The sequence below is a fragment of the Sprattus sprattus genome (genome assembly GCF_963457725.1).
Source record: "Sprattus sprattus genome assembly, chromosome: 4".
NCBI classification, from domain to species: Eukaryota; Metazoa; Chordata; class Actinopteri; order Clupeiformes; family Clupeidae; genus Sprattus; species Sprattus sprattus.
Window position 1 is genome coordinate 19185306 of NC_137923.1, and position 23623 is coordinate 19208928.

Consider the following 23623-nt stretch of genomic DNA (forward strand, 5'->3'; position numbering starts at 1 on the left):
GGATGGGCTACCTGAGTCTTTGGGCTTGGTGCTGGACTGGGCAAAAGGGCTGCCGCCTCGAGACAAGTTGGGCTGGGTGTGGGAGAGAGAGAGGAGCGGTCAGTTTAAAGAGCAATAGTTAGAATAGTGTCAAAACAAAGTATAGAAATAGCGCAGTAACACAGTAATTTAAGAAAAGGTGTGGACATTTTTTTCAAAAAGGTGTGGGAATCATGTGCAGAATAGAAACACTTTTGGCAAAAGTTCTGAGAAGGAGAAACACACACATTACCTTTGAGGAACCCTTCCCGAAGGGGTCTGCGGACGCAAACGGATCGGCAGCTTTGAAAGGGTCACTCTCTTTGAAAGGATCTCCTCCGAAGGGATCTGAGGGAAAAGAGACACCAGATGGTGGGAGTCTTAACATTCAAGTAACGCCCCTCCCTCTGCCCAGACTCACTCTCAGCTACTGAATAAGTACCCAGACTCACTCTCAGCCACTGAATAAGTACCCAGACTCACTCTCAGCCACTGAATAAGTACCCAGACTCACTCTCAGTCACTGAATAAGTACCCAGACTCACTCTCAGCTACAGTTAAATATTGTTTTATATGAAGAAAACATTAAACAGTACACAAATGAACTAAAGATGATTTGAGATAACACTTGTCTGTATGTAATGGTCTATTAACTAAAACGTGAACAAGACAAAATATAGGTTAATATATTATTATAATACAATAATATAAACATGATATACAGAATACTACTACTAATAAAGTTTTAAAAAATGATATTAAATAAATGCACTAGGGATCCAGTGCAGAACCACATTGCTGCTGAAAAAAATCCTAGGGGAAACACTGAAAGAGTAATCGTGCTACATAATTGTGATCTCAATGTTGACCAAACTTATAATCATGCCATAACCAAAAACCAAAACCATAATCTAACAGCCCTACACTAGCAGCCCTACATTTGAATGCCCCTTGCCCATAAAGATACCACATGGACTTATGAATGATCACATGCCTTAAGAGCATCCACTGCCTAAGAGGTGGCAGTTTCTTCTATATGGATATCCAATGCCCTACGCAATGTCTACAGGTCTTAAGGACACCCACTGGTTTAGTAATGGGCAAATCAGACTACACACACGGTGCACACATTAGCCAGCGTTATAAAAGGTGAAATATTCTTTTTGTGTTTGACACCCTAAGAAGGTGCGAAGAAGGAATGGAGGGCGAGAAAGACACACACAGAGAGGCGGGCCAGGCAAGCAGACAAAATGTGATCAAAGAGCCCAGTAAAGGCTGAAATGGATGCAAAGCAAGGTGTGTATGTGTTGAGCGAGAGACTCAAAAAGGCGGCAGAGAAATGGGTTTACCTTGAAAGAGGTCTGATTTAAAGGGATCCTCAGACTTGAAGGGATCTGCTGGAATGTCTTTGGCAGTGCTGTTGAACATGGCTACTCTAGACCGGAAGGAGCTGGAGCTGCTCTCCTGCCATGAAAGAAACACACACACACACACACACAGTCAGGCCTCGCTCCCCATTCAAACACCCCATAGAAAAAGCAATCAGCTAAATGGAGGTCAGGTAAGGGACAGCTGTCAAAACGTCTCAGTCAGAGGAACGTGGGGCTTCAACAACAAGGGTGCATTTTTTTACATTTTGTACCCTCTCCTGAGACGTGCCGAGTGACACCAAGGATACCATCTCTTTTGTGATGGGCTCAGTCATCATTCAGTGCTTGCCGTAGTGTTTTCTGTATTTTTGTATATCAAGACACGTATAAAGCAGATCCGGTTTAAAAGGTTGAATCTGGAAAGTTTGAATAAAGACTATAACAAACTAAGCTGAGCCAAGCCGCACCGATCGACAGCATTCATATGGAAAAATGGCATAAGAAGGTTTCAGCTACTTTAAGAGTTCAACTAGATGAGCCTGTCAGACATATTTTTTCAGACGGCACAAAGATGTCTGTCAAACACACAGTAGAGCCAGAGATTAAAACCACACCTCCATGTACATACACACATAAGCAAACAAGTACAAATGTCCACAAACAAACACACACGCGCAATACACAAACTAAAGCAAACACACACACAGAAACAAACACTTACACACAAACAATACACACTCACACAAGCAAACATACACACACACTTACACACACACTCAAACGAACATTTACAAACAAACCCACTATCTAAACACACGCACCATGCCGTCGTGGCCCCCATTAAGGCGCTCCAGAGGCTTATTGTTGGGCAGGGGGTCATCGAGCTCAGGGAAGCGGGTCAGGTCACTAAGGCTGCCGTTCAGGGCCTTGCTGTACTCCTCAATGGTCTTAGTAAGCTCATGCTGGCTGCTGTTGATCTGGGTCAGCTCACTCTTTGCCTGGGGGGGGGGGGGGGGGGGGGGCAAGGGGGAGAAGTTTAAACACTACAAGAAAAAAACTGGCATGCTGGCTCTTTCATGTTTCACATCAAAACAAACAATGCAATCATGTCTATATGGTTTATTATACATGGTGAGTATGTGTGTCTGAGTATATATATATATATATATATATATATATACAGTGGGGCAAAAAAGTATTTAGTCAGCCACCAATTGTGCAAGTTCTCTCACTTAAAAAGATAGGAGATGCCTGTAATTTTTATCATAGGTTAACCTCAACTATGAGAGACAAAATGAGGGGGAAAAATCCAGAAAATCACATTGTCTGATTTTTAAAGAATTGATTTGCAAATTATGGTGGAAAATAAGTATTTGGTCAATAACTTAAGTTCATCTTAATACTTTGTTATATACCCTTTGTTGCCAATGACAGACGTGAAACGTTTTCTGTAAGTCTTCACAAGCTTTTCACACACTGTTGCTGGTATTTTGGCCCATTCCTCCATGCAAATCTCCTCTAGAGCAGCGATGTTTTGGGGCTGTCCCTGGGCAACACGGACTTTCAACTCCCTCCACAGATTTTCTATGGGGTTGAGATCTGGAGACAGGCTAGGCCACTCCAGGACCTTGAAATGCTTCTTACGAAGCCACTGTTGCATTGCCCAGGCGGTGTGTTTGGGATCATTGTCATGCTGAAAGACCCAGCCACGTTTCATCTTCGATGCCCTTGCTGATGGAAAGAGGATTTCACTCAAAATCTCACGATACATGGCCCCATTCATTCCCTCCTTTACACAGATTAGTCGTCCTGGTCCCCTTGCAGAAAAACAGCCCCAAAGCATGATGTTTCTAACCCCTTGCTTCAAAGTAGGTATGGTGTTCATTGGATGCAACTCTGCATTCTTTGTCCTCAAAACATGACAAGTTGAGATTTTACCAAAAAATTATAATTTGGTTTCATCTGACTATCTGACATTCTCCCAGTCCTCTTCTGGATCATCCAAATGCTCTCTAGCAAGCTTCAGACGGGCCTGGACAGGAACTGGCTTAAGCAGGGGGACACGTCTGGCACTGCAGGATTTGAGTCGCTGGCGGCATAGTGTGTTACTGATGGTAGCCTTTGTTACTTTGGTCCCAGCTCCCTGTAGGTCATTCACTAGGTCCCCCCGTGTGGTTCTGGGATTTTTGTTCACCGTTCTTGTGATCATTTTGGCCCCGCGGGGTGAGATCTTGCGGGGAACCCTAGATCTAGGGAGATTATCAGTGGTCTTTATGTCTTCCATTTTCTAATAATTGCTCCCACAGTTGATTTCTTTACACCAAGCTGCTTACCTATTGCAGATTCAGTCTTCCCAGCCTGGTGCAGGTCTACAATTTAGTTTCTGGTGTCCTTTGACAGCTCTTTGGTCTTGGCCATAGTGGAGTTTGGATTGTGACAGTTTTAGGTTGTGAACAGGTGTCTTTTATACTGATAACAAGTTCAAACGGGTACCATTAATGCAGGTAACGAGTTGAGGACAGAGGAGCCTCTTAAAGAAGAAGTAACAGGTCTGTGAAAGCCAGAAATCTTGCATGTTTATAGGTGACCAAATACTTATTTTCCACCATAATTTACAAATAAATTCTTTAAAAATCAGACAATGTGATTTTCTGGATTTTTTTTTTCTCATTTTGTCTCTCATAGTTGAGGTGTACCTATGATAAAAATTACAGGCATCTCTCAACTTTTTAAGTGAGAGAACTTACACAATTGGTGGCTGACTAAATACTTTTTTGCCCCACTGTATATATATATATATATATATATATATATATATATATATATATATATATATATAATATATATAACTCAAAATTAAATGAAATTAAATTAATTGAGATTGTTTTAGTTGCGACTTTATTTTTGATCAATATATGCATACAGATGGATAGACGTTACAGGTACAAGATAGGAAAAAACATCGATGCGATGGAATCAAGCGTGTGAAGAGTTAAGAAAGTCACTTCAAAAGCTGCACAACACTAGTGTGCTGAATCTGGGCTTGATAAACTCACTTCTGAGGTTTGGGCCACATTCCCACATACACACACACACACACACACACACACACACACAGACACACACAGACACACACAGACACACACAGACACACACAGACACACACAGACACACACAGACACACACAGACACAAACACACAGACACACACACACACACACAGACACACACACACAGACACACACACACAGACACACACACACACACACGCCTGCTATCTGCACTGCTCAAGAACCACAAGTTCTAGAGGCCTTGTTGTCCACAAGTGGTTTTAATTGCTTTATAATGTCAGGTTAGTCTTTCATTGTATTTTTATATCTGAGAGCGGTGGACTTGTGTAAGAATGTTGTGTTTCTGACAAATGACTGCCTGTCCAGTCTAAAGGAGACTGAAGCACTAGCACTTTCATCTTTACTGGAGTTAAACCACCAACACTGCATTGGCACAGGCTCCATCGCACCAGGCATCCCTCCCACCGTTCCCACAGCAGTGATCCCCTCATGAAGTCTGGACAAAGGTACAGGACCACATAAGAGCTATCAGGCTACTAAGAGCTCCCCTCCCCCAGGCAATCACACTTTTGAACGCACTGTGTTCACAACAACTATGTGTGTGTGTGTGTGTGTGTGTGTGTGTGTGTGTGTGTGTGAGAGAGTAAGTGTGTTTGTGTGTGTGTTTGTGTGTGTGTGTGTGTTTGTGTGTGTGAGAGTAAGTGTGCGTGTGCGTGTGTGTGTGTGTGTGTGTGTGTGTGTGTGTGTATGTGTGTGTAACTAGAAGTGTATCCTTTAACATTATGTGGTAAAATGATATGATAATATGAAGGCAGCAAGTGAAAAGGGCACAACAGACATACAACAACAAAGTCAAAAGACATCATGACCTAAGAATCACTCACCTCAACATCCAAAACTGCACTGTTGTCGTTATCAGTTTTAAACATGTTGTTTCTATTTTTGGGATGTATACACAAAGCCAATTTTGCACTTTTTATATACCTTTCAGAAGCTGAGCTGAGACGACTGAAAAGTAGAGAGGGGAAAAAACTATTTTTTCAACATAAAAAGCTAGGAATAGGGTTTAAGGGTTATGTGTAGGTCCGTGTGTGATGGGTGAGGATGTGTGTGCTTGTGTTTGTCACCTCCTCCATCTCATCCTGAGAGGTCTTGAGCAGGTTGAGGATGCTCTGCAGGTTTGTGTGTGTGTGTGTGTGTGTGTGTGTGTGTGTGTTTGTCACCTCCTCCATCTCGTCCTTAGAGGTCTTGAGTAGGTTGAGGATGCTCTGGAGCTTGGCCTGGCCGGCGTGTATGCGCTCTTCCAGCTGACTCTCCTCCTGCTGCAGGCAGTACAGGTCTGTGCGCGTGCGACTCAGATCCTTCTCCTGGCTCTGCACCTCCTGCTCTTGAGAGCTGATCTCCAGCTGCATCGATGAGACCTGGACACACACACACACACACACACACACACACACACACACACACACACACACACACACACACACACACACACACACACACACACACACACACACACACACACACACACACACACACACACACACACACACACACACACACATTGAGTAATTTAGCAGACGTACAAGGGAGACAAGCTACGAGCAATAGAGACCTTGTGTAACAATAAATACTATTTTACATAAGAAATAGAAAAAAAGTGCGGGACTCACACACCCAAACACACAGAGTTGTTGTGAACACAGTGCGTTCAAAAGTCTGATTGCCTGGGGGGAGGGGAGCTCCTTTAGTAGCCTGGTGCAAACACACACACAGACACACAGGGCAGGCCCAGTTTTCCAGGAATGTTATGTGTGTGCAGGTCTCACCTTCTGGCTCTCCATCTGGAACTTGCTCTTTATATCGTTGAGCTTGTCCTCCAGCTTGGCCCTCTGCTGGTCCATCTCCTGAAGCCTGTCCTGGGCCACCTGACGCTGGGCCTCCAGGTCCTGCACCCCGCTGGTCTCCCTCTCCAGCTCCCCTTGCATGTCCTAGGGAGGCAGCACCCACCACTCAGACCCAATAACACAATAAATCCCACACAGCAGCTTTCCAATGTTTCTAATTAGCATAGGCGCTCCAGCTCAGAAGGGGGACTCAACTCTCCAGCTCTGGCATGAGTGAAAGACAGTGTCACCTAGCCCGCTGTTTCATCAGTCAACATGCATCTAGGCACATAAAGAGAGGCTGCTGTGGAGTATCAGCTGAGGCCGAATGGTTAGATGTTAACCACACTACTGCATGTCTTTGAACACTCTCCCTTTTCACAGTTACCACGGTCGTTGTTTTAACGATGCTTTCGGGAAACACAGTTGTGCTCCGCGTCTTACCTGAAGCTCGCTGCTCTTGTGTCGCAGGGTCCCCTCTTTCTCCCTGATCTCCTGCTCCACTGTAACTTTCTCCCTGTGAGGACATTAAACACTTTTAAGTCTCAGGGTAATTATTGGAAACTATCTTAGATAAAAACAAATGATTCTGGGACATTGTTGTAAAATAATTTTAGTTATGGACATCGTATCCATTCAAGGCAGCAGGTGTCACTCCCACAATTCTATGTCCAGTGTGTAGCTATACAAGAACCTTAAGATGGCTTGTTAACTAATGGAGGTGGTAGTAGTTATAATCAAGTGAAGAAGTCAGATATGTGTTAGTCCAAATGTAATGGGACTATTTTAGATGTAGTGAAAGCGGTAAAAGTGCATGCATAGTGCAAGTGCATACATTCAGGTAACAGTATCTGGGACGTAGAAACCCAAGGGAAAAATTCCCCAAATCTTAAAGTTCATCATCAAGTTACCATTGACAGTGATACACATAATTACTGAGACAGAGTGTGAGCGAAGAACGTAATTTTTTGAACAACCTGTTAGTTCTCCAATAAGTTCTTTAGGGGGTTTTAGTTAACTATACTGATAGGGTTGACCTTGAAAACCCATGTCATATTGTTTCTGTGATGTCAATGATTTAAATACGCAATTCTGTCAAATTCAGCTAATTGCTCTGCACGGCCCTCTGGTTGTGCATTCTGTGTTAGTCAAATTCTATAAAAAACGTTAGGGGTGAGAAGCCTAACCGCGATGACAAGATCAGACCCAACTGGAGGTGTTTGGGACACTGAGCCCCCTCACCTCTGCAGCTGGTTGATCTCCTGGATGATGTCATCCAGCTCTTTGGTCCCAGTGAGTTCCAGGGCCACCACTGAGCTGCTGCTGATGGTGTCCTGCAGAGGAGAGACACAGAGTCAGACATGGAAAGAGAGAGAGAGAGAGAGAGAGAGAGAGAGAGAATGTGGATATTAAACACAGAGGAAGGGGGGGGGGGTGAGAACAGAGACACTTGGAGATGGAGACAAAGATAGGGAGAGAATGTGTAAGTGATGTACTGTATATTGACAGAAGAGTGTACAAAATGAGCCCATTACTAGAAGTACCAAAAAAGCACACACACACACACACACACACACACACACACACACACTGGCTGCACCTGTGGTAAGGCAGAGTGGATGTGCGGCAAAGTCACTCACCAAGGTGTAACCACAGCGTTCACAAGTTGCACCAGTTCACAGCACACACCACTACATACACACACACTCTCTTATCCAACCTTTCACTTTCATGTGAAGTGAAGAGAAGTAAAGTAAAGTGAAGTCAAGTAAAGTAAAGTGAACTGGGTAATTCTTTATAACATAAGGTAGGGGTGATATTTCTTTAAACCACCAAAGAAGAAGAAACACATAGTAAGTGCCAGAATGGAAAAATATCAGAATGCTATTGATATCCCTTGAACGAAGTCATGACAGTTTAAGAGGTATAGAAATGTGCAATTGCAACACTAGAGGGCAGTATGTGCTTAGATATGAGACAGCTCAGAGAGACAGAGTTGAGAAACCTGTAACAGGAACATAGTAGAACTGGTGCTAGAGATTTATGTAAACCAACCAATATGAGGATCGCCAACAGGTACACAAGTGGGTGGCGATCATAGGAATGTATTATTGTATTCTACTCTATGTTATTCTACTCTAGCTAACGCGAGAGGACATTACTCACGCGGCCAATGTTAAACGCAGCTCTTTGTGGGGTAAGAAGAGGAGCCATAAAGCCATAGCAACCCTGCAGGAAAGAGGATTAAGACAACATGGAGACACACACACACACACACACACACACACACACACACACACACACACACACTCGCGCACACACACACTCGCGCACACGCACGCACACACACAGCCATGAAGAAGGGGAAACAGAGATGTGAACCACAAACAGAAAAAAATAGGGAATTTGATTGGGATGTATGAAATGCCCTTCAGAATTAGTCATCCTGCTTCAAGAGGTAGGGGCAAAGTATGAGCATGAAACAGAGAGATATGAAGAAACTTCCCAGCCATCAAAATGCACTAGGCCCCAGAGAGCAAAGACCCAAATCACACATTCATCAAGCCACACCAGCACAGGCTAGATTAATTGCCAGTCTATAAAGCCAGTAACAGTTAATCAATTCAGCTCAATAGCAGATAGAATTCAGGTGCATGCAACATGAGTTTTAAACAGAGTTTAACATTTTCGATGATTGAGAAGGTGTCAGAAGGGCTACCGCTGTCAGCATGGTGAGCCAGCAGACGCTGATTTAAGCTCCGGCCTCATGCAGGATTGTGCATCATGAACGTTCCCCTTCAGCATTTCAGTCAAAACTTGGCTCTCATTAACAGATAGAAATGATCTAGAGCTTTGAATGGACCGTTCTGAGAACATCAGCAACATGTCACTCAAATGCACAGTTGCCGATGGCTGATGGTGAATTTGGCCTCCGGCTAATGTGTTGGTGAGAAGGTAGTGGATCTTTGTACTTGTATACGTGTGTGCATATAGGCACACATACATACATTTCTGTGGATATTTGTATTTGTGTTCTAAATGGGTGTGTGTGTGTGTGTGTGTGTGTGTATAACTGTTTGTGTATGGGTGTATAATTGTGTGTGTCTGTGTGTGTATAGAGGTGTGTGTAAAGAGGTGTGTGTGTGTGTGTGTGTGTGTGTTTGTGTGTGTGTGTGTGTGTGTGTGTGTGTGTGTGTGTGTGTGTTGACTATGTTACTCACGGGTCCCGGTGTTCCCCTCTCTGACGGGGGGATCATGTCTGGTTTGAGGGCCTGAGGAGGGTCCAGGTCTCTGGTGACCTTCTGCTGGATGAGGTACATGGCCAGAGAGAACTGCTCCCTGGACAACTTCCCCATCTGTTTGGTGTCGGACAGAGACCTGCAACAAGCAGCGCAGGAGAGGAGAGGCCTGTGGTTAACGACCAAGACCTGGCCAGACCTTGTTCTCAAAGATAGATAGCAAAGGTTGGTCCGAAGTTTTGGAATGTGCAGTCAGAGAACACATTCATGTTGGACCACAAATGAGTGTCTGCTTTTTGTTATTACTTTGACTGAGTGTTCTCTCCTTGCCAGGATGAGAGCTGCTTTAGAAAGCTGAGAAGGGAGGGGGGGGGGGGGAGTACTTAAAAGCTGAAATCATCTTGATGTTCACCCACATCAGTCCAGCATCTGACTAACAGCAGCTAAGAATCATTACTGATAGATGAGGGCTTACCTATAAACCCAAAAAGAGAAAGTGTCCCTCAGGCCAAGGCAAAAGCAGTCTTACATAATAAGCACTTAGCTGGTAATGACGTCTTTCTCTCTTTATTACTGAATTCCATTCTGTCTCTAATGTTCTATATCTCCTGTCTCTCTCTCACCAGATGCGTGCTAGCATGCTCTGAGACAGTCCTGAGTTCATGAAGATGTCTTTGACCTCAGCGCCCCCAAGCAGGCCATCCATATCAGAGTCGGCTTTCGCAAAAATGTCGTCATAGCGCCCTCTGTCGGCCAGTGGGACCACCCAGCTCACTGCAGGCTAGAAATCACACACACACACACACACACACACACATGGGCAGAGAGGAGAAGACACATGAAAACATATCCGTTTTTGATCATTAATCAATGAATGAGTTTATTGTTTTGCTTAGATGGCATGACTGTGATGCACTTTAAGTCAACCGGCAGTGGTGAGATTCATTTTGTGTTTGATAAACCTGCTTCTGAAGGCCATAATAATTTGGTCAACCCTGGAATTCTTTGATGATTTTTAGTGGGTGAAACTGTTTGTCAACATCACTTCTTGTAAAATATAAATTTTGACCTAATTTACCTTAGTTCTTTCTCTTTCAATTCCTCTCACACCGCTGGCTTGAACAGTTTTGCTTTCTGTATTTCTCTGCATTGACTAGTCTTTTCATTCTTAGAGACATTCTAGCCAAACTGCTGTGTAGTCATGGTTTCCTTGCACCAGAGAGCGCAAGTGGTGTGTGTGTCGGCCAGAGGTATTGAGGAGTGTACTATCCTCTTACCAGACCTCTATCCCCATTCCTCAGCTTGCCAAACCGGTTCTCTACCTAAAGAAGTGTCCAAAGACAAACCCCCAACACACACTCACTCTAACTCACTTTAGAAATGAAACTGCTGGGAGCCGTCTGTTTAGCATGTAAACCGGCTGGAATGCTGTTCCCCTTTGTCCAGCTCTTAGAAGAAGATATACGGGACGCATACCAAAAGCAAAAGTGCTATTGTTTAACATGGTTTTCATGCGGTGGTGGTGCCGGTGGAGGAGGGATCAGGGAACAGATACAGGCTCGTCATTAAGTGGAGAATGCTGGGCAACCTGATCAGAGGACTGAAAATCAGGTTTGCGCGGGACCAGTTCCTCTACAGCCACGTCAGAAAGAGTAGGGAAAAGATCCAGCCAAGGATAAAAGGATAATATAAAACAGGTGTTGGCCAAGAACAAGCCAAGCCTAACAATCCTAAAATCCCACCTGAGGACTGCAATGTTAGTACGATATTGCCTGTTTATTTATCTCTGGAAAATCTGTGTGTTTTTACAAGTGTTTGTAACCCCCCCCCCCCCCCCCCCGCCCCTTGATTTGATTTGATTGTGAACACGGCACACGTATGGGGCTCAAAGTAGAGGAAAATCAAAACCAGAAAATGTCTGTCATTTCCGTTTGTGCACAAGCTGTAGGTCAGTTCTTAAGTGTTTACAATCATTTGTAATATATATCTACTGGATGCTGTAAGTACTATGAGCAAATGCAACCTGCTTTTTTACCCTGAAAAAATGTTTCAATTTCTGATAGGTTGTCCAAACACTATCCTATCACAGATGGATCAGTCTTCTTTGTGGCGTTCTTTACTTGTACACCTGTTTGACTTTTTGTAGAGGTTCTAACAAATCTAACTTTTGCCTATCTTTTGTGTTGGTTAGCTCTGTGTTCTAGAGGGTTTCTGGTTCCTTTAGCTGCTTTTGAACTCAATATGATGTAAACCAGTGAGTGTGTTGATATGTAGCAGGCTTCTGCATTGTTAGTGAGCTTTGAATGGATTAGAGTTCACTGAGCAGCACCTGAGAAGAGGCTCTTAGTTCATGCAGGATAACTCCTGAGGGTTAAGACTGCTCCAGGCTTTACTCTTTGTTAAGGGTGTCTTGAGCTAGTGTGTGAGTCTTATTGTGTGTGTGTGTGTATGTGAGTACTTACATGTGTATCTGTGTGTATGTAACCATGTTTACATAGCCCCATATGTGTGTGAGTGTGTGTGTGTGTGTGTGTGTGTGTGTGTGTGTATGTGTGTACATCTTCTTATGTCTGAGTGCATTTGTATGTGAGGTGTGGGTGTTTGTGTGTATTATCTCTTCTGGGAAGGCATAATAAGGTTGGGATAGACAGCAGCTTACCCAGGTGCACCGGTTTGTTTGCTTCTGTGGGTTGGAACCACTGTGGGCGGTGTGTTTGTGTGTGTGTGTGTGTGTGCTTTTGTGATTTGTGTCAGAGAAAAGAATGAGTTTCCTTGTGGATAAACTGTGCCAAAGATTACAACAGGTTAATGTGGTTTACTGTATAGAGTTGTACTGGATGTAGATGTATTAGCAGTTACCAATGCTCTGGTTCTCACACAGAAGATGAGCTGAGTGCACGGAGGTTGGGTGGGTATACACACCTGTCTTAAAAGTGCGTATATGTGTCTGTCTGTCATTGGATGTTTGAACGCACACCTGCGTCTGTCTGGGGATGTGTGAGCTTGTTTATCTGTACACCTGTGCCTTTGTGTGTGTGTGTGTGTGTGTGTGTGTGTGTGTGTGTGTCTGTACTCTGTATGTATTTACATATCTGTGTCTGTTGATGTGTGTGTGTGTCCGTGTGTGTGTACATACCCGTGCCTTTTTTTGTGTGAGTGTGTGCTTTTTGTGTGAGTGTGTACTTACACAACTGTGTCTGTAGATTGGTTTGCATGTGTGTGTAGTTATCAGCTGTGTCTGTCTGCGGATCTGAGTGTGTGTGTGTGTGTGTGTGTGTGTGTGTGTGTGTGTGTACACTTTACCTGTGGGGGCTGGCTGGTCTTAAAGGAGTGTGTAGGGGACAGGCTGCTGGGGCCACCGCCACCACTGCTGCCAAGTGGGCTCTGCCTGCCCTGGGTGGAGGTGGTGGGGCGCAGGCCCAGGCCCTCCTTCAGCATGAAGGGGCTGGAAGGCAGCACGGCCACCGAGCCCGGCAGCAACCCTGCGATCTTCTTCCGCTTGGATGGAGGGATGAGGGAGGAGGGGAGGGTAGCGGGTACCACTTCCTTCTCCATGGCGCGGTACACCAGGTGCATAGCCTGAAGAGAGGGAGATCAAGGTGTAAACAAAATATGCATGGTGAGGGGGCTGACTTCTGTGAAACAGTACTCATATGCTAGCACTGTGTTGTGTATTGTTGTATTCTCCCATACAGCACACACACAGCACACACACAGCACACACACAGCACACACACAGCACACACACAGCCCACTCACACTGGTGCCCTGTGTAGACGGCACTGAAAGAACCCAAAACAGCATTGGTAAAAAAAGAAATCCCTGTTGGAAATGGAATTGAAGTTCCAGGTTTTACTTGGGACAGTAAGCTGGTAACTGGCTAACACAGTCTGGTTGGTGGACACAACAGGACTCTTTTCCTGTGTTGAGACAACTCACACCTATTGACAGCCGATGTACAATGTCTAGACATTGAGCTCATACCTCAATCACCAATATTCAAAACAGGTAAATGAGTAAAAGTACTTTAGCCTTCATATCAAACAATTTTGACCTTTTACTTTTGTCAAAACATTTTCACACTTTGGAAGTCCTTCGTCATGAAGGCACTAAAAACTATGGCCGCGTCTTTAGCACAGTTACCTTCCTGATATCTCTCTGAAGAGAGAGATAAAGGTCATCACAGTGATACTCAAGGTTTTGTGCTAGTTAAAGCAAGGGCAGGTTAAAATACATCAGGGAGAAATGTGCTACCAGCTATAAGCATCCAACTCACCACTATGAACTCATCTTTGTCCAAATGTCCATCTTTGTCAACATCACTGAGGTCCCAAATCTGAATATATAAAATGTGTTAATGAAATATGTGAAAACATAAAAAATGACAATGAATTATACTACTACTGCTACAGCAGCAATAACAATAACAATGATGTGGTGCATCAGCTGCTCACTCTGCCAAGCACATCCAGGGGGAGTTTAGAGTTGATAAGGACCGGCTTCACTTTGTCCCCTGAGAGAAGGCCCTTCACAGGGCTCAAGCTCTCGAAGATCCCATCAAACTTGGCTCGCTCATCAGACTGCGAGACAGGGACAGGGTGACGAGGGATAAAACAAAAGAGGGATACAATTCCATGTAAAACCAGTCAGCCACAACCTACTGATTATCGGCGTATAAGCAGGCAATATTATTGTTAAAGAAGGTCCTTGATATTATTATTACATTTCCATCCTGCGTAACCAGACTGATAGCTGGAAGGGTACTTTTTTCCCTCTGCGCTTGACTAACATTAAAAGGGTAGGGACTCAGAACCACAGCACATACGGACTCACCCTAACAGTCCAGCTGGAGTCAGTGGACAGAGGAGAGACTGAACTCAGGGATGGACTGCCTGTGTCCCTCTGTCAGAACAACAAACCCAGAGAAACAGCTTTTCATTTTCATGCGTGCATTTCACTGGAATGTAATATAAAGCATATGAGAGATATTTATGTGGTATGTTTAGGTGATGGCCAATCTAGAAACCTCTGAAGTCAGACAAGAGAGACAGACAGAGAAAGAGTCAGTGTGGTTGTGCTACTCACAAACTTTGGAGCCGGCACAGCCTGGTTTAGGCTGTTATGGCTGACATCATTACCACTCTGGGCAGAGGCCACCAACCTCAGAGCAACAAAAAATCCCTGGAGAGCAAAACAGAACAGGGTCAGCAATGACAACGAACTGGTAGTATAGGAATTACTTTTTATGTCATGGTTACATTATTTTTTCTTTGACTTCTCTTATATAGACTTGCCTAAGTGCCATAACCAGCATGCGTGCATAAAGGACGGTTAAACCACACGCTACACTCAAACTTGCACATCTTGTGTTTCTACAACACCACAGTGTTCAGCACAATGCAGAGAAAAGCCAAAGGCCAAAAGTCTTTAGGGGAAAAAGTGTTTGTGGCAGTCCCTGCTAAGAGGGTGCCTTGATTCATAAGGAGGCAGTCCTCCACAGACACATACTACAATGTATCCCTGCAACGGAGCCCCTAGAGACCACAGACGCACACATATGTACACCCCACATTTCATAACAGCACCCTCTTGTGATTGTTTCATGGTAATGCCTTCTGCTGTACCAATATGAGAAAAGCAACGTTATAAAAGTTTGTATGACTAGTATCTCTATTAATGATCCTAAAGCAGTTATTGAGGTCTGTTAAGCTTTAAAAAAAATCTCTATACCCAAACAAACACTAAAAGATTTAGCTTTAGAAAAGTTTGGGAAGGCCAACTTTACCCGTTTGTCCAAATAGCCCTTACGGTCTGTGTCAGACAATTCCCAAATCTAAAAAATCAACAACAACAATAAGATTAAAGCAGAGTGGAACAAGAGGGTAATCCAGCAAATCATTTATGTTGTAAATGTCTGATGTATGTGCTGTTCTGTTGTAAGATGGCACTGTTTGTGCATACTTCACAAGAAGTCTCAACCGCAGATGTTGTGAACCACTTCAACAAGTCAGCCCCGGATTATTTTGATAAGGAAGTCACACATCATTTTGCTTCAGGCAATGGGAATTATTGTACAGTTCTGCTTATTTTACAGGTCCTGCTTATTTGTACTCTTTGGATATGTTTTTTGTGCTGTGTATGTTTGTATCGCTAATTAATGAGTGGTGAATGAGTCAGTAAATGAGCCTACGCTTGAATGAGATAACTGTGCTTCTCCTACCTTTCCCAAAGTGCTGTCTGAGAGGCCAGATCTTTTTAGGAACTGGGCCGCCTCTGCAGCTCCCACTTTTCCAGTGTTTGCAGGATCCACCTGTGGGGACAGTGTAACTTCATGGATGCTTGTAAACTATGTTGCTAGTTAAACTGGATGAAATGAATGAATTACTAAAACTGAAAATAAAGTAAACGCTATATGAGACCTTCACAGTAAAGCTGTGAACAGCACACTTACTTGTCGGTAGAAATTGTCATAAGCTGGGTTTCCATTTGATATCTAGACCAGAGCATGAACAAAATATCACACACACGTAACATTACATTTGTTTCCATCTCCTGCATAACAGCCCTTTTGACGTCACTGTAAACATGGTGCCAAGCCAGTCATTCGACCCATTACAGAAGGTTATGTCCGGATTCTGATTTAACGTTAAGATCAATGTTTCAATAGTTGTTCGGTTGAAATTAGCTTTATTGCAACACGTCTAATGTTTGTAAGGGGGACGTTGGTTTACCGAATAAAAAAACATTACCATCAACAAGCCAACCATAAATCTATGAAATATGATGCTGCTAAGACTAACCAGTAAACTTCACAAAAAGTAACACGTCTGATCTCTGCAGTTATTATTTTAACGAATTCTCTGAACTAAGCTGGGATGGAACATTTCCTGTAATTCGCTCTTTCGCCTTTGCTTTAACACACCCAAACACTGTTGCTTACAATTTGCCGGTTGTGCTAAATGGCTAGCTTATCAGTCACGAAAACATAGACGTCCCACTGCCCTGAATACATCTTGACAAGTTAGCGTCATTCAGACCTGTCAACCTTCTCTCTAAACTTCAAAATATATCTCTCAAAAGACTCCCATTAACGTCATCACACTGCCTTTGTTTGATGTACCTTATTTTCATTTTTGTTTATTACATGCTGACCAAATGTATTATTTATTACCTGGGCTAGTGTCATGTGGGCCGCCATATTTCCTTCTTTGCTTAACGTGCGCGCTCCCGACCACCCTGCGTGCTAGTGATGTGTCGTTCGTGAACGATTCGTTCATTTTGAACGAATCCTTACAACGACTCGAGAGTAACGAGTCCTCTCAAAAAAAGATTCGTTCTTTTTCTCGTTCATGACCGCGCATCGGGACAACTGGGACTGTTGCATTGGCTAAGCCAAGGAAACAGAAATGATTTGTTGAATGCAGGTCACGTAAAAATGATCCAAAGACCCGTATCCAAGAGACCCAGTCGGAAAAAGAACGAATCATTTCTGTTTCCTCTAGCTGACTGTACTGAGCCTATGCAGGTCACGTGGAAAAGGATCCAACGATCCATATCCGGCAGATGAACGAATCATAGATCCAAAGACACGGTTGTCAAAAGAACGAATCATTGAACGAAACAGACACGTTTGGCAAAAGAACGAAACATTGAACGATCCGGCAAAAGAACGAATCATTGAACGATCCGGCAAAAGAACGAATCATTGAACGAAATACCCATATCCGGCAGATGAACGAATCATAGATCCAAAGACACGGTTGGCGAAAGAACGAATCATTGAACGAAAGACTGATATCCGGCAAAAGAACGAATCATTGAACGATATCCGGCAGATGAACGAAACGTTGATCCAAAGACGGTCGGGAGGTGAACGATTAGGTCATCTGCCGGATACAAGTATTTGGATCATTTTTCACGTGATCTGCATAGGCTCAGCATGGGAAGCTAGAGAAAACCGAAATGTTTCGTTCATTTTGACTGGGCTCTGGATATTTTTTCACGTAACCTGCATAGGCTCAGAAGAGGAAACAGAAAGGACTTATTAACCTAGTTCACTTCCGAGTGTCTATGGTTAGTAAGACGTGAATGATATTCGTTCACAAGAAATAATTACAGGTTTAGTTATTTTAACTTTTTAAAACTTTACTTACAGTTCAGTGCAGCGTAATTGTTTGCCGTGATCATTAAATGCTTATGTGATAATAAATGACCATTTCATCCAAACTTTCATATAATATTATTTGAATGCAGGAATTAGTATCTGCTGGTTTACATGTAGTAACCTCCATGAAAATATGATACGTATTTGTAGTGGACGTATTTACGCCAGTGAATTGGCTATAAAATTTAAAAATGTTGAGTAGCACAACCCCCCCCCGTTAAAATGAACGAGTGACTCGAAAAAAGATTCGTTCATTTTACTGAACGAGATTCAAAGATTCGAGTCGGTAAAATGATCCGAACTTCCCATCACTACTGCGTGCAAGTTCTTTCCGTCTGTCAACATCTGTGAGCTGACGTGGATGTACGCTGTTTTACTTTCGTTGTTCTTCATTTCGTGCGCGGCGAAATTCAAGGGGCCAAACAAGATGTTCCTCAGTAACTCAGCCCATCGTGTTTTCTGAACTTTCATTCAGTGTCAAAGACAGGTTTTTCATGAAATTCAGGAACTATACTTAAAATGGTGAAATAGCCTAATGACTACTCGTGTTATAGTGCAGATTGGACACAAATGTTTCGAGGCACTTCATGGCACTAAAAGCATGGCGTGATGTCTAGAGCTCAAATGTTAAGACCAGTTTCCTGAATAAACCACAGTGTAATATTAACATATTTTATTTAAACTTTGGCATCAATTATGACATTCTGATGGTAAAAGGACATCATGTTGACAGAATCCAGAATGTGGATTAATTGTCTACAACTGCGGACAGATCGCAGGGCAAATGTGGAATGCACGGACTTGGGACAGTTTCAATGCCAAGCCCCACACAAAACATTAATACCAAGTAAAAAACTATCTCTCTCTCTACTATAACTCTCTCAGAATTTAGGCTGAGTTGTTCATAACTGAGATCATAATTGACTTGTTATACAAAGATGGGGTCACAGTTTTTGCTGTGAAATTTTATGCAAAAGAGCTCCCACTGCTCATAATTTGTTTAACAGTTGGAACAACACACAAAATCTCATTGGACACAATTCTAATAGATGTAGAAAAGCAGTGTGCTACAGCAAATAAAAAAATATCAGTGCCAAAAAGGATGTAAATTCTCAATTGTATTTGAACTGCAATTAAAGAAAGCCTGTTCACACAAGTCATACTTTCAATTAGTGACATTCAACAGGTAAGCCTAACATCCTCAGTGAAGTCCAAGTAGATATCTTACACATCTATTTTACAGAAGCATTTTTCTGTAGTTTGGGAGATACAGCACTGAGTGGACATTTTGGTCAGTAACAATTTTGTGTTTCACTAGAGCTTTGGAAATTAAGTTAAATATCATTAAAAACTCAGACAAACTTAAAAAACATTTTTTTAAAAACACTATGAAGAAAGCTCAGTGCACGTATTAAAGCCTACAAATGAAATAATGTTCAAAATCTAGCCACTTTAAGTTTCTTTTATTGATTATCACACCATATTTGTGTATTGCTCGATCATCCTATCTTGTGCAGTGAGAATAAATGGTTGAGTGAATGATCTGTAAAACTGAAACTGTAAGGGGGCATTTTAGCTGGGCCAGCTTGTGTGTGCAAATGTATCGTTGAGTGAACGGTAGGGGAAATGGGCATAAAAAAAAAATATATTTAAAATTAAAAATATTGAAGAAAAAAAAATGATCACATCTGATATGAGTCACTCTCCCTCAGTCCCTGCACAAAGTAGGTATGACTGGGAGCAAGTCACATCCCATAATGGCACTACGCAAATCAGGAAGGAATGCGCTTTGGTGATTTCCCTGGCAACCAAAAGAGCGCAGCGGATGCGTGCCGGAGAAAGGTCCTTCTGATCACTCAGAGCTCGTCCTTCGGTAGGTCGTTCTCTTCTGTTTCCGTTGCGTCGGGCTCATCTGGCTCATCATCATCTTCCTCACCATCGTCTTCCTCTTCCTCGCCGTCTTCATCCCGGTCTGCGTCCTGTTCTTTGTTTTTCTCGTCCTCCTCTTTCCTCTTCTTCTCGTCTTGCTCCTCCTTCATTGCCTTTTCTGGGTCCTGCCGCAGAGAACAAAATGGGATTTGAAACAAGATAAGTGTTTTTCTTCCACATGCTGTAGGTTTATTGGCTGAATAACTCCTTTAGTATTGCATTAAACACTTCCCACAATATCCAGCCTTCTTTACCTTTGTAACTCCCCAAGTCTCTTTGGCAAAATCTTCAGCCTCCTTCACGTCATCTGTGATGAGGAAGTTATCAAAAATGGTGCCGGACTTAACCTGGTAATAACAAAAAAAATGTAAATTAGTCTCCAAAACCTATTTGAAATGATTCCTCATTAAACTCATGCATCACTGACAAGTAACCTGTAGTGCCTACCTGCCACAGGTCTAGGCCCAGGACACCAATGCTGTCAAACTTGTAGATCTCAGCATCCTGGGTATATTCAGGGTTGTCAATTTCAGGGTGGACCCACACCCCCTTGTAGTCAGGATTGTCAATCTGTTTGGGTTTCCATTCTCCCTGTGAACAAAGCAGTGATCACAACCTTATTAGTGTTTAGGGATAGTGTCTTTTATGCCTCACAGCAACAGACAATTCCAAGGTGAAGCACCTACCTTGTATTCTGGGTTAGGGATCATAGGGGGCTCCCACTCGCCATCCATGTCTTCATCCCAGTCTTCAGGCTTCTTGGCATCGGGATCTGGGATGTTCTCGGCCTTGTCCCAATCCTTATGAAAGAAATTGATTTAAAATGTAGTTTGTAATAAGATTCAAATCAACCAGTCTACAACCAGGCAAGCAGTGTACTTTATCAACATGTCCCATTCAATAAGCATACAAAACAAGGGAGCAGTCATGTGTGCGAAGACGTGAAAGGTAGTGGGGAATACCTCGGGCTTGGTGTCTGTAGCATCGTCGATCTTGGGACTGTCATCCCAGTCTTCTGGTTTCTTGGCCTCGGGGTCCTTGATCTTTTTAGGGGGAAGGAGGTCCCAGTCCTCCTCCAGAGACCCTGACTCCACCTTCTCATTGTCGATCTTCACTTCGTAGGTCTGGTCTGGGTTGAGGATCAACGTGTACACGTGCGTAAGTTCATCGTCCTGCAAGCAGAAAAGTTACTTCTGGCGCCAATATGTCAACAGTGAAGAGTTTTTTTGTCTCAAGCTTTACGCCTCCTAAAGATTGACTTGCCTTGCACTTGACCTCCTTCTTGATAAGGTGATTCTTGCCCTTGTAGTTGAAGATGACGTGAACCTTCTTGGTGCTGTAACCACATATATCAGGACCTGCCAGGAGTCAAGATGCCAGCATTTAATATATCAGTTGAAGAATTCTTGCCACTTTGCACTCTTGTGAATATATGTGAATGTAAAAACTTAATTTAATTTAACTTAATTAATTGTATCCAAAGCAGCGTTGTCAAAACAGGCAAGAGGGTGACTGTATTTTATTGCTATATTAATAAGTCAGTGGCACTTCGGTCTCCGTGTGTGCGTTGCATGATTTGAGCACAGGATGTATAGCAAACTCACCGAACATGATGTAATACTGGGATTCTCCATGCATGTCAGCCTGATCAAGGGTGGAGGGGAACACCTTCACATAGCCACCGCCACAGTCAATCTTCTGCTCATGCTTCACAGAGAATTGGATCACTAGAGTCTTACCCTCGTTACTGAAAGGCTCAAACCTGGCAGAGAGTGCATAGAAACGGGCGTCTTGGCTGGTCTGAAGGCCTACAAATTGGCATTAAAAAAAAACATCAGTTTTGTGACCAAATGATCAACTTGACTCAGAGATGGCAAGAGTATGTACATGAAGCACAGGCACCATAAATAGAAAAACGAGATGCACAGTCACCTTTGTCCTTCTCTGCATCACCGTAGAAATTTCCAGCAGTGTGTTTTAACTGGCCATAGTCAGACTTGTGCTCAGAGGTCATCCAGCGACTCTTCCATGCATCTGTATGGGGAAATATAGAAGACTGTAATTGTGATTTACATATATCCCTATGGTAGGGGCTAGTCCTCAGAGAGTAATCAACAACACCATGGATATTTGGGACTATGAAAGGCAAGGAAGAAGTAGTAATGACGTTTGAGAGATTAGGGACGGGCAGTCTCATAGACTGCTATTAGTTTTGTCAATAAAGCTGAATCGTACACAATTATTTAACTAGGTAAACATCTTATAGTCGCTTACCACTTATAAGCAAAAATGGAAACACCTATCGTCAGTGTCATACACTTCCTGTTCCAAGTCCAGTAATACAGGGACCTTACTACTCACCAACTGACGGGGTTACCACTTGCAAGTTACTTTCGTTTAAGACACTTTAATCAGGTCATGTGATCACATAACCAACGCTTGATTTTTAAATATTTTCAGTAACTATTCGCTTTTTAGGGTATTTGACAACGAAAAATGTTAACAGTACCAGGCTAATCTCTCATTTGGAGTACCAGACGCCTTTCAATGCATTAATATACATCACTGTTAAGACAGTATTGAACCTTGACAGAAGAGAAAGCATTTTGTCTCAACCAAGCGGTCTCATCAAATTGAGACTTCAAGGAACTTTATACCCGGTTTTATTAGATAACTTTAGATGGTAGCTAAGAGCTAAAGTTGTAGCTAGCAGCCAGCTGAATTTCTACTCGAATGAAACTTAGCCAGCGTTATGATAAAAACACGGACTTGGTTGATAGATAAGCAAAGTATGTAACAACAAAGATAACTTTCATTGTATATACAGTTTTTAAACTTTTGATAATTCGCTTAAATGTTCTCTCTAGCTATCCAAATAACATGTTAAGCATCAAAGTAGAAAGAAGAACCACCGCGTTGAGGTTTGATTCGCGAGCAGTAAACGTGACCATTAGCTACACAAAATTTACCTCCATCCAGAAACTGCTCCTGGAAGAAGACGGTAGCGTTTACTGATAATGCTACCACAGCAATCGTGCAGAAAGCGACGGCTATTTTCATTTTTGCCTCTTCTGTACACCTCTCCAAAGTTCTTCACTTGCAGTGCTGCCAGTCCTCTACTACCCACCTATACCAAATCTTCAGAGGGTAATCTGGCAATTTCAGAGAAGCATGGGTGAACAGATGTCTGTCGTTCATTGGTGGAAAAACTGACACCCATGACCAATCAGCGGAGACCACGAAGTGCATGACTCGCCCTCGCCGGAAGATGATTTTACAGCATAGTTTCCTAGTAAATAAGGATTGGCTCCGTCTCATTTAAACGAAACAAGAGTGTCCTGGACTCTAAAATTACTGAACTACATGATTGATGTAGTGGATTACTCACATTTAATATCATATAATAGTTATGTACTTTTTCTTGATAAAAAAAAAAAAAACATTCGAGCCTTAAGCATTTTTTGCTTTGTCCAACACATTATTAATACCATGCTGATGCAGCTTTTAGCCACTCACTTAAAAAAAATGGAAACTATTGCAGAACAATCCTAATTGATTAGTCAACTAGAGGACAGAACACTTGAAACATAAGGAACCAAACCATAGCATTAAAGTCAGATATCAGATATTTCTGTCAACATCCTTAAATGCACACTTCTTCCTTTAAGATCTTCCCCAGATGGTTCTTCAAGTGAAATCAGAATTGGAGTGCTTTAAGATTCACATTGTAATTTGCAAAGATCAGAAAAGGAGGACCTCAGTAAATTTGGGAGCCCTTAATGGTTAATATTCAAATAATTCCTAGTTACAGCAGGACCTATCAATCTCTGGTATAATGCTACTTTCAAAAACAGTAATTTACCCTGCAATGGTGTTAGATGTGCCACTGGATATTCAGAGGAGATGAGACATAGATGTAGCCTACATAGTGGTCAGTGATTCTTGAG

General features: G+C 42.8%; 2 protein-coding genes across 8 annotated transcripts in view; both read right to left on the reverse strand.

The window, feature by feature from the left end:
* The window catches only part of eps15l1b (epidermal growth factor receptor pathway substrate 15-like 1b), a 29626-nt gene extending 12844 nt beyond the window's left edge, over nt 1-16782 (reverse strand). For 5 of the 7 annotated variants that reach the window (XR_013968621.1, XM_080837125.1, XM_080837122.1 and 2 more), the window contains exons 1-20: nt 16755-16782; nt 16035-16076; nt 15804-15893; nt 15369-15416; nt 14669-14764; nt 14417-14485; nt 14038-14163; nt 13860-13919; nt 12887-13162; nt 10207-10364; nt 9566-9722; nt 8511-8573; nt 7587-7678; nt 6789-6861; nt 6288-6449; nt 5682-5879; nt 2210-2386; nt 1368-1482; nt 272-366; nt 12-72 (exon numbers count right to left, since the gene is read on the reverse strand). Coding sequence is in view for 6 of the 7 variants with exons in the window: in XM_080837125.1 (XP_080693251.1) it covers nt 12-72; nt 272-366; nt 1368-1482; nt 2210-2386; nt 5682-5879; nt 6288-6449; nt 6789-6861; nt 7587-7678; nt 8511-8573; nt 9566-9722; nt 10207-10364; nt 12887-13162; nt 13860-13919; nt 14038-14163; nt 14417-14485; nt 14669-14764; nt 15369-15416; nt 15804-15893; nt 16035-16076; nt 16755-16781 (2185 nt within the window). In the remaining variant the exon portion in view is untranslated. The remainder of the gene's footprint in view (nt 1-11; nt 73-271; nt 367-1367; nt 1483-2209; nt 2387-5681; nt 5880-6287; nt 6450-6788; nt 6862-7586; nt 7679-8510; nt 8574-9565; nt 9723-10206; nt 10365-12886; nt 13163-13859; nt 13920-14037; nt 14164-14416; nt 14486-14668; nt 14765-15368; nt 15417-15803; nt 15894-16034; nt 16077-16754) is intronic. The other 2 variants (XM_080837123.1, XM_080837126.1) reach the window with 2 other exon arrangements.
* Nucleotides 16783-19193: 2411 nt separating this feature from the next.
* Nucleotides 19194-22817, reverse strand: calr3b (calreticulin 3b). Its single transcript, XM_080837815.1, has 9 exons — nt 22646-22817; nt 21609-21710; nt 21281-21484; nt 20940-21034; nt 20639-20848; nt 20363-20476; nt 20124-20267; nt 19931-20023; nt 19194-19801 (listed from the first exon to the last, which is right to left on the reverse strand). Exons 1-9 carry the CDS (start codon nt 22734-22736, stop codon nt 19604-19606), a joined length of 1251 nt encoding a protein of 416 aa, XP_080693941.1. The 5' UTR covers nt 22737-22817; the 3' UTR covers nt 19194-19603.
* Between the last annotated feature and the right edge of the window lie 806 nt (nt 22818-23623).

Coding starts and splice junctions, on each gene's coding strand:
- calr3b (XM_080837815.1), bottom strand. CDS start 22,736: ATGAAAATAGCCGTCGCTTTCTGCACGATTGCTGTGGTAGCATTATCA. Junction 21,035..21,280: donor CCAGTATTACATCATGTTCG/GTGAGTTTGCTA, acceptor GACTCCTGGCAG/GTCCTGATATATGTGGTTAC. Junction 20,024..20,123: donor TGGGCCTAGACCTGTGGCAG/GTAGGCACTACA, acceptor TGTTATTACCAG/GTTAAGTCCGGCACCATTTT.